The sequence below is a fragment of the Ambystoma mexicanum genome, chromosome 9, assembly GCF_040938575.1.
Source record: "Ambystoma mexicanum isolate Mex_15411 chromosome 9, UKY_AmexF1_1, whole genome shotgun sequence".
NCBI classification, from domain to species: domain Eukaryota; kingdom Metazoa; phylum Chordata; class Amphibia; order Caudata; family Ambystomatidae; genus Ambystoma; species Ambystoma mexicanum.
In genome coordinates, this window is record NC_090931.1 from 575,168,398 (window position 1) to 575,181,630 (window position 13,233).

Below are 13,233 nucleotides of genomic sequence, written 5' to 3' on the forward strand. Positions count from 1 at the left end.
GCCAATCGTCCAGGTAGGGGTAGACGTGGATCCCCTCCCTCCTTAGACTTGCAGCCACTACCGACATTAGCTTGGTGAAGACCCTCGGGGCGGAGGTCAGCCCAAATGGCAGAACTCGAAATTGATAATGAGCCGCCAATTGCGAACCTCAGGTATTTCCTGTGTTTGAGATGGATTGGCACATGGAAATAAGCATCCTGCAGGTCCAGAGATACCAGCCAGTCCTGGAGCTGGAGGGCCTGAAGGATCTGAGAGAGAGTTACCATCTTGAACTTGTCCTTCCTGAGGAACTTGTTCAATTCTCGTAAGTCCAAGATAGGTCTCAGTCCTTCGTATTTCTTCGGTATGAGAAAGTAGAGGGAGTACCAGCCCTTGTTCCTCTCCGCTACAGATACCGGTTCTATGGCACCTTTCTCTAGCAGGTCTACAATTTCCTGCAAGAGGAGCGGATCTGGAACTCTCAGAGAGCTGTTCCCCAGTGGATGACTCTGAGGGATGCGTAGAAAAGGCAGGCAGTAACCTTGGGCAACTGTCTACAATGCCCAAGCATCTGAGGTAATAGCCTGCCATTCCGTCAGATGTTGAGTTAACCTGCCCCCTACTGGTGTTTTGTGAAGAGAGTCCTCAGAGCGGTTTGGAGGCGGCTGATGCAGATGCCGAGGGTAAAGAGGCACCTGCTTCTGCTTTTGTGTTTTACCCCGTCCACCTCGGGTGAATTTGTTCTGACCCCTTTGAACCGGCTGTCCTCTACCCTTTCCGAATGCGGAATAGAAGCGAAAGGACTTGCCTCTCCAAGAGGTTCCTAAGGGGCGATATGGTGTCTGATGGATTGCAGCTCCTAAGGATTTTGCCGCTGCCTTTGATGTTTGTAGTTTTTCTAAACTGTCATCCGCCTTCTTACCAAACAAAGAAGAGCTGTCAAAGGGCATATTCAAGAGTCTGCTTTGCACATCTGGAGCAAAAGCAGACTTTCGCAACCAAGCAAATCTCCTGGTTGTTGTACTTGCCGCCATGGCCCTGCTAATACTGTCAGCAGAATTGATGCCAATCTGAAGGGATTCGCACATTGCGTCCTTACCATCCTTAATGATGTTGAGAAACGCTTCCCTTTCTTCTCCCTCCGGGAGGCAGTCAGCCGCTGATGAAGCACACTCCCAAAGTGTTTGGCTGAACCTTGCGAACGTACAAGTAGCATTGATGGATTTCAACACCATGCTACATGCGGAAAATACTTTTTTGGCCATAGAGTCATATCCCTTATCATCCCTGTCCTGTGGAACAGTAGGGTAAGCCGATTTACTACCTGCTGAAGTAGCTGCCTGAACAACCAGACTCTCTGGAGTTGGGTGTTTGGATAAGTATTCAGGGTCAGCAGAAGACACCCGATATTTAGCTGATAGTTTTTTGTTAACTGCTGGGATAACCTCAGGTGTTTCCCAGTTTGCCAATATTCTCCTTTGTAATGCCGGATGAAATGGCACCACAGGATCCTCCTGTGGACCTTTGACCAAGATGTCTGTGAGGTCGTCTTGCTGAAAAGCAGGCGAGGGTGTGGACCATCCCATAAACAATTATCCTTGCCATCAAGGTTCTATAAGGAGTTTCAGCATGTTTCCCTGGGTCTGGTGTGGCAAATTCCACTTCTGGGGAAGTGTCCAAACCACTTTCTTCCTGTAGGGTTTCATGGAGGTCTTTCAACCTACCTTCCTCAGAGGTAAATTCCTCTGGTGCAGGAGTTGCAGATCCTTCCAACTCAAAAGGTCTTTCCTGATCTGAATCCTCCCCTTCTTCATAAATAGAAGACAAGACCCTGGAGTGGTCAGGTCTTGAAAATGGTAAAAATCCCATTTCCAGAGCAGAAGGAGCCAAATTTGTCATGATTGGCTGAGAAAACGTCGACGTCGTCGACGCAGACGTTAAAGGATTCAAAGCCATCGAAAAAGGCGTTGAGAATGGTGGTAGAGGCCGCGATGAACTCGAGAGTATTGGGATTCTACTCGAGGTTGTCAATGACATGCTCGTGCTTGAGGCTCTGGGTATGGCCACTGGCTGTGAGGTGGCCGTGGGTTTATCCTTTCTCGGCGTCGACGGCATCGACTCGACTGACCTGTGCGTCGAAGAACCCTTCAATAACTGCATCAAGGCCGATCTATGTGTCGAAGGGATCTTCGACGACGGCATCGAAGACGCAACTTTGCCTTTACTCGAAGGGGTGTGACGCTCTCGAGTGGCTTCTTTCGCCGGGTACTGCGACTCGCGGCTTTATGATTTTTCGGGTCTTTCACCCAGGGTATCACAATCAGCAGTCTTCGAGGGGGTCGAGGCCGCTTTCTCGAAGACGTTTAGCATCTTTTTCCTGAATTCCTCCCACTCAGACTGAGAGCTATGTTTTGTGGGGCAGGAGACCCTTTTTGGGGAAACGAGAGAAGACGAAGACGAGGAAGGGGATCTTCAACGTCTCTTTTTTGAATGCTTAGATCTCGAAGAGTGATGGGAACTGCTTCGAGACCTAGAACAAGAATGTCTTTTATGATGGCGAGTAGACGAATGTCTCGGCTCTGCCGAGAAAACTTTCGAATAAGTTTTAACTGCCTTCCCTCTCTCGAGCTTCCCCTTACGCTCCTTCAAGGCTTTCGCCGTCATGGACATGCAGTCCTCGCACTCCGAACAATGGTGCTCGATTCCCAGGCACCACAAACAGATCCTGTGAGGATCCGTCAATTACATTTTCTTTCCACAGTCTCAACATTTTTTGAAGCCGGACCGTGGAGTCGTCAGTTCGGGTGAGGAAGCCATCGGGTACGAGTGGGTATTCACGAGGAATATATCGATATATTTGACTGAAGAACTGAGCAACGATATTCCGAGGCCCCACAAAGCGCAGAAAAACAGAACTGAGCAACGGACGCTGCGCAAGTCTATTTATATGCGTGGTGACGTCGCGCCGATACGGAGGCCATTGAGGGACATCGGCTCGAGGGACGTCAACGCGCAGCGCCCTCTACTGAAAAAAAAATTCCGACACCAGCAAGCTGGGAGATGATCTATCAAAGATAAGGAATACGTCAGAGGACACAATCCCTTCGAAGCATATTTTAGTCTGCTTGTGCCTCAACAATATATGCCAAAGCTGCCCAAGTAAAATTATTTTCTTGCTGCTTGTTGCCCCATTTCACTCTCCCTGTTCCACTTTTGCACTAATTGCCCAATTCTACTGCATTTGCCCCTCAGTGTCAAATTATTTCCCAATGCTCGGCAATGTGCCTCTCAGAGCAAAGTTCTGCGGCAGAATGCCCCTTAGTGCACAGTTGTGCCCCATTGTCACTTTCACTGCATCAACACTGTCCCACTGATCCCTCCACCAGACACCACTCACGTGTGCCTCAATGTCCCCGCACAGAAACACACTTTTACTTTAAAAAGCATCATTAGGCTGCGTTCCTCTCCTCCGCTCCGCACCGATTACTCTGTTCTGGGTGCTATGAGGGAAACAGTAACATGGGCGGGTGATTGGTTGACAATATCCCTTTCTGATTCCAGTCTCCAATAGTCTCATAAAATTCCACAATAGCTAAAATTCTCTTGCATGCTGGGGTTTCAAACTGGACGCTCTCCTGGCTTCCAACGAGCTTGGGATCATAAGCACCATGGTGGTCTCCTGAGCATCTGTCCTTGAGGCAGGAGGCATATAATATAGGGTATTGCCAAGGTAGGTTTACTGATGAGAAACCTCCTGCATGAAAAAGTAGCAGCCTGCTCATATCGGACCAGCACTGCACCAAGAAACATTGTGCACTGGCTGCCACTTCCGTGGTGGCTGCGCATGCGTTAATCCATAAAATGGAGTTTAGGATTTGCTTTGTCAGTGAGGAGTGCTAAAAAGCAGAGTATTGGAGGCCAAGGTGCTGGGCAGACAGCGCCCAAGACACCAAAGGTGGGTGCAGGCTGTAAGGGGCATGGTGGAGAAAGATATAGCTCTATCACACAGACAATGGTGCATCATTTTTGTGATCGCCCAGGTGGTAGGACGTGTTTAACAGATCCCTCATCCATGCCGTTTTCAGACTGACCTGCATCTTCTCTACTTGGCCTGCTCCTTTGCCCACTCCCAGGTGTGGGTAACCCATTCGGGTTGTGACCCTTTCACGGTACAGGTGCGGTTAGGAGACAGGTTCTTAGTGATACATTATACTGGGTCTGCCAACTACATAGGGCCTCTTTACCCATTCTGAGAGCTTGTATGCCACTTTGTCTACCCTCTAGTTCTCCAAGCTGGCCACCATTTGTGCCTCCACCACCTCCTAGGTCTCGGCCCAGCCTGCTGCTTCTGGCCTGCACCCTAATGAGTCTCTTCATCTCAGCATTGACTTCATGGGCCTTCTCTGGGTTCCTTCCCTTAACCTTCAACTCCCCTACCAGGGTGGCCTATCTCATTGGCCAGTAAGCTGCCATATCTCTCCTCCTTCCTTCAATCTCACAGGCCAGTGCCTTCCCGAAAGGTGACTTGCAATTGTGTGTTGGTCTGATTATCTTTCTCGGGCTATGGTTTGGAGTTGAACGGTTCCTCCCTGTCCTGTTTCTCTTTCTTCTATAACCGAGGAAGCTTGCCACTGCATTCAGCCCGGCAAATGTATATACATGAAAAGGTTGCAATGCAAGATGGCGCTGCCGGCACCCAAGTGGCATGGCCCCTTCCAGCAGAATTTATGGTATGTTGCTGTAGATGTGGAAGACGTGGTAACACTGAATATGTGTAAACCCCAGACCACAAAACACTTCAGAAAAGGCAATATGTTATTCCAGTGCTAGACAAGATAAGGACGTATTTAATTCTGATAACAAAATCGATAAAGAAATGGATGCCCTGATGAGAATGGAGGTTTACAATGTAAGGATGGGATTAATAAAGGTGTGTCTGCCCACACCCAGTTCCAATTAAACCCTTTGAACATGTGACAGGGCCAGGGACTAGAAATGTGATGAGTGTTGCCTTGCACTGTAGTGCAAAAGGGGGGACGACTGTGGGCGCATATAATTTTGCCTAGGCCTTTCTCTCAAATATACTAGAAATGGAAATCTGATTATGTGTTAATATTGCTGTCTCTCATAACCAATGGCCTTCAATGTTAGTAAACACACTCGTTTGCATTCTGTGCCGTCATAAGTATTTGGTTTTGACAATGTTTCTGTCGTGCTATTTGACATGCGCAGACCTTTTCATAACAAAGACTTTTGTGAACACATTTTTTTATTTGTTTGTTTGTTTACAACGTTAATACCCGAGTTTGGTTTCAAAGCGCGGATCCGGGATTCGAACCTCTGTTGCTGTGGGTGGTTTTGCAACCAAGACCAGCACGTTGCCCATGTGCTATCCTCCGTTTATGATAACAGAAACGAGTGCCTACCACACAAAGTCTAAGCCACTGAGAGAATATTGGAATCGGTCATGGGGGCCGGGATGGGTAAGCGGAGCGTCTTCATGGAATGCGTCCAGTTGGCATCTCAGCAGATGGGGGACTATTATAGAGAGGTTTGTGATTAAGCACGATGCGGGTAGGCCTTCAATCCACTGTATGGGCAAAGGTTAAGGATTCTGCAAGATACCTGTTAGATTTTGCATCGTTCACCTGACAAGTGACCTAGAAATAATTCGAAGGTCAGGTTGTTGTGCTCAGTTCCAGTGCTGTAAAGATGCATCTGGGATTTCATCTAGTAAGATAAATAAAGCACTTTCTGTTTTTATACTACCCTAAACTGTGTGAGCTTGGTTTCTCCGACAAGAAAAAACACCACCGTCGAGCTAGAGGAAAACGCACAATAAAGTTGCTCTAGTTGGGTGAAAGGAAACGCTAAATTGTATATGAAGAACCCCTGATTTTACTTCAATAGGTGAACATAAAGCAAATATTGGCACAAACATTTTTGAAAACATTTTCCAGGAGGTAAAGAGGAAACTACAGAACATCCAATACAGTTGGAACAGCCTAAAAACACACAGCAAAGTTAGTGTCTTATTACATCAAGGAAAAAGGGCCACACTAAGGATCCCTCAAAAGGACATACACAGGAAAAAGGCCAATAAGCACTACGAACTAAAACACTGGCAATATAACACATTCGTGACCTAAAGAGAATTGTAGATTGACAATGTCAATAAATGCAATTAGAAAGTAAGCCATCTTTCAAGAAAGGCAGTATTAGAAGACAATGGGCCAGATCCCCAAAGGTAGTGCAAATGAAAGGAGAGCAGAGAATGTGCTAATTTTACGTGCGCTATTTTTTGAAATTCTCAGATCCCCTTATTCGCAAAGGTGACCAGAGCATTTCAGGAGGCGCTGGACAGTGCCACAAAAATGCGCTGTCCAGCCCCCTTGAATAAAGTAGTGACAGGATCCCAGCAACCACGAGGTTTCCCCTAGAGATGGGCCTTTAAGTTGCCATCTCAATGAAATGCTCAAAAAACAAAACACTTCCATCCTTGCTTGGGGATGAAAATGCAGGTGTAAGAGCGCCTGTCAAACTTAAAAAAACAAAATCATGACAGGGCTAGAAATTACCCTGTCATGATATCTGCCTCTGCCTGCGCTTGTTTCAATAGCAATAAGTGCAGGCCATTTAAAAGCTTATCACTGTTGTGAATTTGGTATTCAAATGCCTACACTCGCCCCCTGACCCCTGCAAATGGTGAAGCTAAGATGCGCTCGTTCAGATGCCCTATGAGATTGTCTCGGGAGGATAGCTCAGGGGCAACCTGCTCGCCTTGGAAGCAAGACGACTCGATCCCCGGGTCCGTGCTCAGAAACCTCAGGTTATTAAGTGTGTTATAAATAACCAATTAAACTAAATAAAAGTGCCTGCTCCTTTTATGGCTACTGCATCTCATCACTTCTGCTAACATTTTTGGGAGAATCTGGCCCAATAGAATATAAGAGTCAGTGAAGATGGTGTTTCTATGTGATTTTGTCAAGTATTTTTTTGCCGGAGTAGATTTCATCAAATTTTATTTTTGAATGGGTGATTTTGCTGACAATATATGCAGGGGGAACCCCTACAGCCCCCACCCCTCTTAACTCCCTTACAATAATTATTCACCTAAACCCACCCCCCATATATATTGTCAGCAAAATCCATTGGAAAAAACTCTATGAAAGATACTTCGATGAAAAATGCTGCGGCAAAAACTCCCATTTCAAAAATGATAGGTATTTACAACTTACCTCCCCAGGTGTCCGTATGTATTTTTCTCCACCAAATGTAAAGGAAGAGTAGGCCAGAGAGGGCAAACTGAGAAAATGTGTTGGCCCACGCAGAACCTCTAAAAATGGAAAATAAAATACAATTAAGCAATGTTCTACCTTGCAAACAATAACAAAACCTTCCACGCTGTGCTCCTTGTTTCTTGTGCTCCCTACGTACCCACCCACAGCCAAATACGTTTGGATTGACGATCATGGTGGAATCAAAAGGCGTGGTCCTTGGAGGCAAGGGCACTAGAATGTTGGCAACCATTCGATTGAGTGACCAGTCACTCTAATCTTGCCACCAGTTATCCAAGTTTGATGGGATTCCTGATTGTGAGAGAAGGAAAGGTAGCAGAGAAGGCAAAGGTTCTTGTTTTTTGGGAAGCCATTCTGAAGGCTACCCCACACCTCCACAGCACACATGCAAGCCCTTCAACTCCTCCATGCCGGTCAGTACACCACAACAAATGCTGCTTTAATGTTGCAACCCTTTGAGGTCAAGACACTGATTCCGTGATGGTTCCACAACACACCACAATTGCCACAGTGTCTTGCTTTCGGTTGATTGATTTTATTGTGCAGGGAGTGGCCGGAGGGGCCGCTTTTGATATTTTCTTCATATTTGACAAGGATGGACATTTCTGGAATGATGTTTGCAGACGAGGAACAACCATTGAGACCGCCTTTGCTGCCTTGAGAAATCGTACAGTAGCAGGTCTAAGCATCCCATGGTGGGTTTGGATCGCAGCGAACACTGGTCATAAAACACCACACAAGGTGATTAATAAGAGGTGAGGAACGGTTCCATGTAATAATGTCCCCTCAAAAATATCGCTGTGCAAAAATGTTGCCAAAAAATGGCCGTTTTTTGTGGGGACATTATTGCATGGAATATGCTGGGGAACACCCCCGCAGCCCCCAAACCCTTTTTCTTTTGCTGCCCCTGTCCCTATTTATATGGTCATCCATATAATATCGCGACAACCTTTTCCCGGCGATATTATCTACGGCGACCATATATATGGGGATAATATTACCCGATACCGTGAGGAACGATAGCTGGAGCAGCACAGCCTTCCATTATTAGGTTATGTGGGAGAGAATAGCACTTTTTTGAGGCGTTACTTGTACACCAATCTCAAACGAATGGGCGTTCGATGAGTGGCCCTTGCAGCACATAAGTAATCAGAAAAGGGCTAATGGACCAACGACCATCCAGCATTGACCAGGTTGATTATTACTGGGAGTTTGTGATGGGATCCCTTGCTTCAGGGGCCCGAGCATAACCAATGTGCTGATATTGCTACCAAGGCAAAGGCAAGCTTGACAAAGTTGCACAGCAACACAAATTCAGTTTCACAGTTTTGGTGCCTAAATGCACCCATTACAATCCTGGTTTGTCCGTAGGAAATGCTGTCATTTATATTATATGTTCAAATTGCATTTTGCATTTAGAATTGTTTGATGAACAATAGATCATTGTTTGTTCATTGCAACCTAACGGTGCACACAATTAAATCGCAGAGCACATTTACCAAGGTTTTTTTTTAACAAAAAGATTGCTGGTGTTGCGGGCAGTAGGGACAGTTTCATGGTCTCCCCAAATTATCCTATTTTCTTATACATTTTTGTTGTTGTAGTTTCGTTTTATTTTATTGTTTAAAGCGAGGGTCCAGCACAAAAGCAGCAGAGCACTGTACAGGGTGTGGATAGCCAGCGTTTGGTTTGGCCCGGTGAGTGGCCGTCTGTGCCTACATTGGTATTAGTTCTTGGCCAGTGCGTCTGCATTGAAGTGGTTGACGTTACAAAGGCTGACGTAAAAACAAACGGTACTGCGCCAAACGTATGGTGCCAGGAAGAGTTCCATCACAAAAGCCTATACAAGTCTCTTCCAGTCAGGGACATCAGATGAAGGTGGCACGCCAATACTTTCCACATGCAAATGTTCATCAATGATCAGAACTTTCAGCAACTCCCATTCAATGTTCCTGGTTCATTAATTTCCTGTTTTAAATAACACTGGGAGAATTGGCCTTTGACGGCCACAAGCATTGTGCTGTGCAACAAGGTCACCTGTTCGTTACCACACAGAGGGAGCGTGGGGAAATCTGCGGATTATGTGATGTGACCCCTGGAGGTTGTAGGATTCTCTCAAACTCCCTTAGCACTTACGTGAGTAAGCCCAAAGTACAGACAGTGCCTAAAGTGATGAAAATGCCGCCAGGTGGTTCAAGGGGGATGTAGTTAAGGATGTGACAGGACAAGGTTGCATCGTTAATTCCATAGCTCTCAACTCACACGCTTTTGGCAGGTGTCACCCGCCTTGTAAACAGCTGACTCACCCGCCAAGCCTCCTGCACGCCCATTCATTTCAATGGGCCTCTCACCCGCCAAAAATAAAATCGGGTGTTTTCACCCGCCTTTACAACACAAATGGTTGAGAGCTATGTTAATTCATAAGATCAACCATAACTCAGCAGCGAAGAAACACTGAAAATTCATCCCCAAAATCATTGTTTTTTTGTGTAGCTTTAATGAGTGATTTTCTGCCTTGTTCAGAGGCCAGGCCCAGGTGCAGACCGGGAACTGGGGGATCACCACACGCAGGGTGCACCATCTACGACTGGAACCAGATACAGAACCAAACAAACATCACAGGACAGACACCACAGTTGCACACGGTGATCAATAGTGCTTCAGGTACCACTGCCGAACGAGGGGCAAGAAACTCACAAGGGTGTGGCACACCAGAACGCCCGATTTCAACATGGCGACAGTGTATTTGTAATGTTCGACTGCTGAGGCCAAATGTTGATCCGAAATTCATGCAAAATACGCACCACCAGCAGGAAACTACAAATATCGACCTCAGTAATGTCAATCCATCTAAAGGCCTGGTAAAAAAGAAATAACAAACCTTACATTGAAGGGGAAAAGAAACATAGTCCCTGACACTGAGCGGTGCTATACTGAGGAGGGCTAGAGAAAGAGGGGAATCTGGATTGGCCAAGCCAAGAAGACTGAACAGCCAAGGAGAGGAACCAGGAGAACAGACGCTGGGTGTGCCAAGCCATGGGAGACAACCCGGAGCTAGGACTGTAAAAGGGAGTTGGCTAAAACAGTGGAGCTAGAGATTAAGGGAAGCCAGGTGAAAAGACTGGCTAGTTGGAGTGGCCTGCCAGGAACCGCCATTAGACATGCCGTGTGACCCCCTGAAGCAGAGAGAAAGTGAAATTCGCTGAATGCTATAAACTAGACCCCGATGGCGGTATTAAGGTCGCCAGACCAAGGGAAGAAACCTTGCTCAAGTTAGTGGAGCCCAGACTCTGGTGCAAGTAGCCAAGCCATCAGTCTAAATAAAGGAACCTTTCTAGCGCTTGTGTGGGTGGATGGTGAAAGGGAGTAAAGTGAACCTACAAGTCTCCAGTAGGGTAAAGAATATTTACCAGCCTCGTCCGAAACACCACTACAGTGAGACAGGTCCCATACAGCTCTTGATCAGGTACCTATTTTTTTAGACCTTTGTCTCGACCTGCCTTCAAGGAACAAGACACCAACCAAACATGCCAAGGGTCAGGATCAGGAGAAGATGAGGGTCGGAACGCCAGGTAAAAGCCCAGTCAAACAAGGATCCCATTATCATGAATAAAAGAGTGCTGGTACACTCTGAAAACCCTGAGGCAGTGAGTGGCTTGCTGAACGCTTTCTTGGGTGAACACCTGGGAGCTCTTATTTAAAATGATACCAGGGATTGTACTTTGGCTCTCCCGTCCTTTAGGCTAGGGGCCTTTTGAAGGACTTGTAATAATCAGCCTCTTGTTCATCCTGTTCCCTAGAATTACATCTATGTAACATTCCCATCTTGCAAGCCATCCTCCAACCTCACACAAAATCATGATACACGGTTGGGAGTTACCAGAGTTGGCGGAGTAGCCTGATTTGAGAGGACCAATGATCCAGTACGTTTCTTTTTCCAAGTCACCATGGAGGATCCTTAGGCCATACAGTACACCATAGAGGGGATTTTGAGGAATACGAAAGACAGAGGAGACCTATTCTCTTGTGTTCATCTTCACTACCCTCTTGGTTGAATTCCAGAATAAATAGGTTAAAACCTAAAGTTGCCTGTGCTTTCTGTTCCTCCCCATTCATGACACCTCCCACAGACTAGGTCACACTCTATAGAATAACGAGAAATCAACGAGTACTTACACCACTCCCAGGTCCAACACATACAGGCATATGGCATTAACTACCAAGTTCAGGACATTCACTATTCCGCCAGTTATAACCTGTGGCCAAATCACACCCTGTAAAAGAACAAAAAAGGATTCAGAAAAGAAAACCATGAAAACGACCAGCATTCCATACCTACTAAAGAGCATCCTCCTTCCCACCCCCCATCAGTACTCCATTTGGTTTGCCTGTCATCATGCCTCCATCATGCACTGGAGGCAAGTTAAACGAACTGCGCTACAATTTATCATTTCCTGAAACATTAAATTGAGAAAAAAAACATGACGCCCAAAGTTGTCGGCCTAGATACATCTATGCATGAACATTTAACGGACAGGCACCCACACCAGCTAAGAAGATTAACATATTTATTATGACAGAGAACAATAAATAAAACAGAGGACAATAATATATAACAATTAAGGATGTTATATTACATCCATAATCCTGTCCAGTGGGAACCCAATTTAGTGGAACAAGTAGCTCAGAGACAGACGACACTGCTTCACCGACCTGTGTCACTATGAACAACCACTGGTTCCAGCGGGAAGGATCCCTGTGTGTGTCTAATACACGCTACTATATCCCACCAACAGCATCAAGACATCTTCTCTTCGCGTTCCAATGCATCAGAACCTGATGGTGAACGCAGAGGTGTAGACAGGGTAGGGCCTGAGTGGCCAAGGCACACTCAAAATCTGTAAATGACCACTCAGGAGAGCTGGGTGGGCATTTACAGATGTTAATGTCACTGTGGTCGGCCCAACTACATTATCCTCCGGCCCCACTTCCTAGACAATCCTGGCTACGTCTCTGGGCAGTCAGTTGTTCATATTTGGCAAACATTCCTCCACCGGTAAAAAGCAGCCGTGCCTTAACGGCTCTCAGACCAGCACTATCTGCAAGGCCAGAACATCTTCCTACTTCTCATCAAATTATTCAATCAAAATATAAGCATGCAGCAATGCTGCGAGCACAACAGTGTTAAATAGTAGTTAACCCTCAAGGTACCAAAATGCCTGCTCCGCTACAGAAAACAAGGCATTTTAGAGCTAAGGATTGAGAGCCACGTAGCACTGAAAACAAAGGCTACGTGAAGCAGGGCCAGGGATTAAAAAAAGGTGATTCCAGGCAACTGCCTGGGCCACCACGAGAATGACAGTATTAGGAGATGCTTTTGAGTTGCTAAAAACACAATCTGACCTTCCCCTAATGTGGGGCTGGTACACCAAAATAGCACTATGCCTATGGCGATATAAATCATTACACCATCCTTGAAGTGAAGGCAGGTATATAAGAGGCAAGGCTGCATTAAATCATCATTCAGCAGGGGTGCACCAAGCAGGTCGTTGGTCTGGAAAGGCACATGCCCTCAGTTGACAAAATACTTCGATTTTTGGTACATGCATGTGCCAAAGTGTGACCACTGGCTGGTGGAAATCATATTTGGCTCACTCCTATGCTAGCCAGAAAGCAGGTTTCTCAGGTTCCATGTCTTTCCTTTGATGCGTGGACCTCTAGTTGTCTTTGCATTGGTGCACATGATTCTTTTTTTTTGTAATTGGAGGCAAGCCTCTATTGCCCACCTTTTTTTAAATCTATCCTCCCTTGCCTTTTTATTCCTTTATTAGCTGTTCCCAGCGTAACATATGCTGCTCCAGTAAATCCAGTAAAGGTCAATATTGGTTTGTAATTCATAGGGTTACTTCTATCCTCCTTCTTAAATATCGCAATCACCACTGATCTCTTACAGGAA

General features: G+C 46.1%; 1 protein-coding gene across 2 annotated transcripts in view; it reads right to left on the reverse strand.

Annotated features, from left to right (window-relative positions):
* LOC138488295 (multidrug and toxin extrusion protein 2-like) overlaps window positions 1-13,233 on the reverse strand; it is a 398,530-nt gene that overhangs the window by 186,900 nt on the left and 198,397 nt on the right. For both annotated transcript variants that reach the window (XM_069615178.1, XM_069615177.1), the window contains exons 7-8: window positions 11,454-11,551; window positions 7,218-7,315 (exon numbers count right to left, since the gene is read on the reverse strand). In XM_069615178.1, coding sequence (XP_069471279.1) covers window positions 7,218-7,315; window positions 11,454-11,551 — 196 coding nt within the window. The remainder of the gene's footprint in view (window positions 1-7,217; window positions 7,316-11,453; window positions 11,552-13,233) is intronic.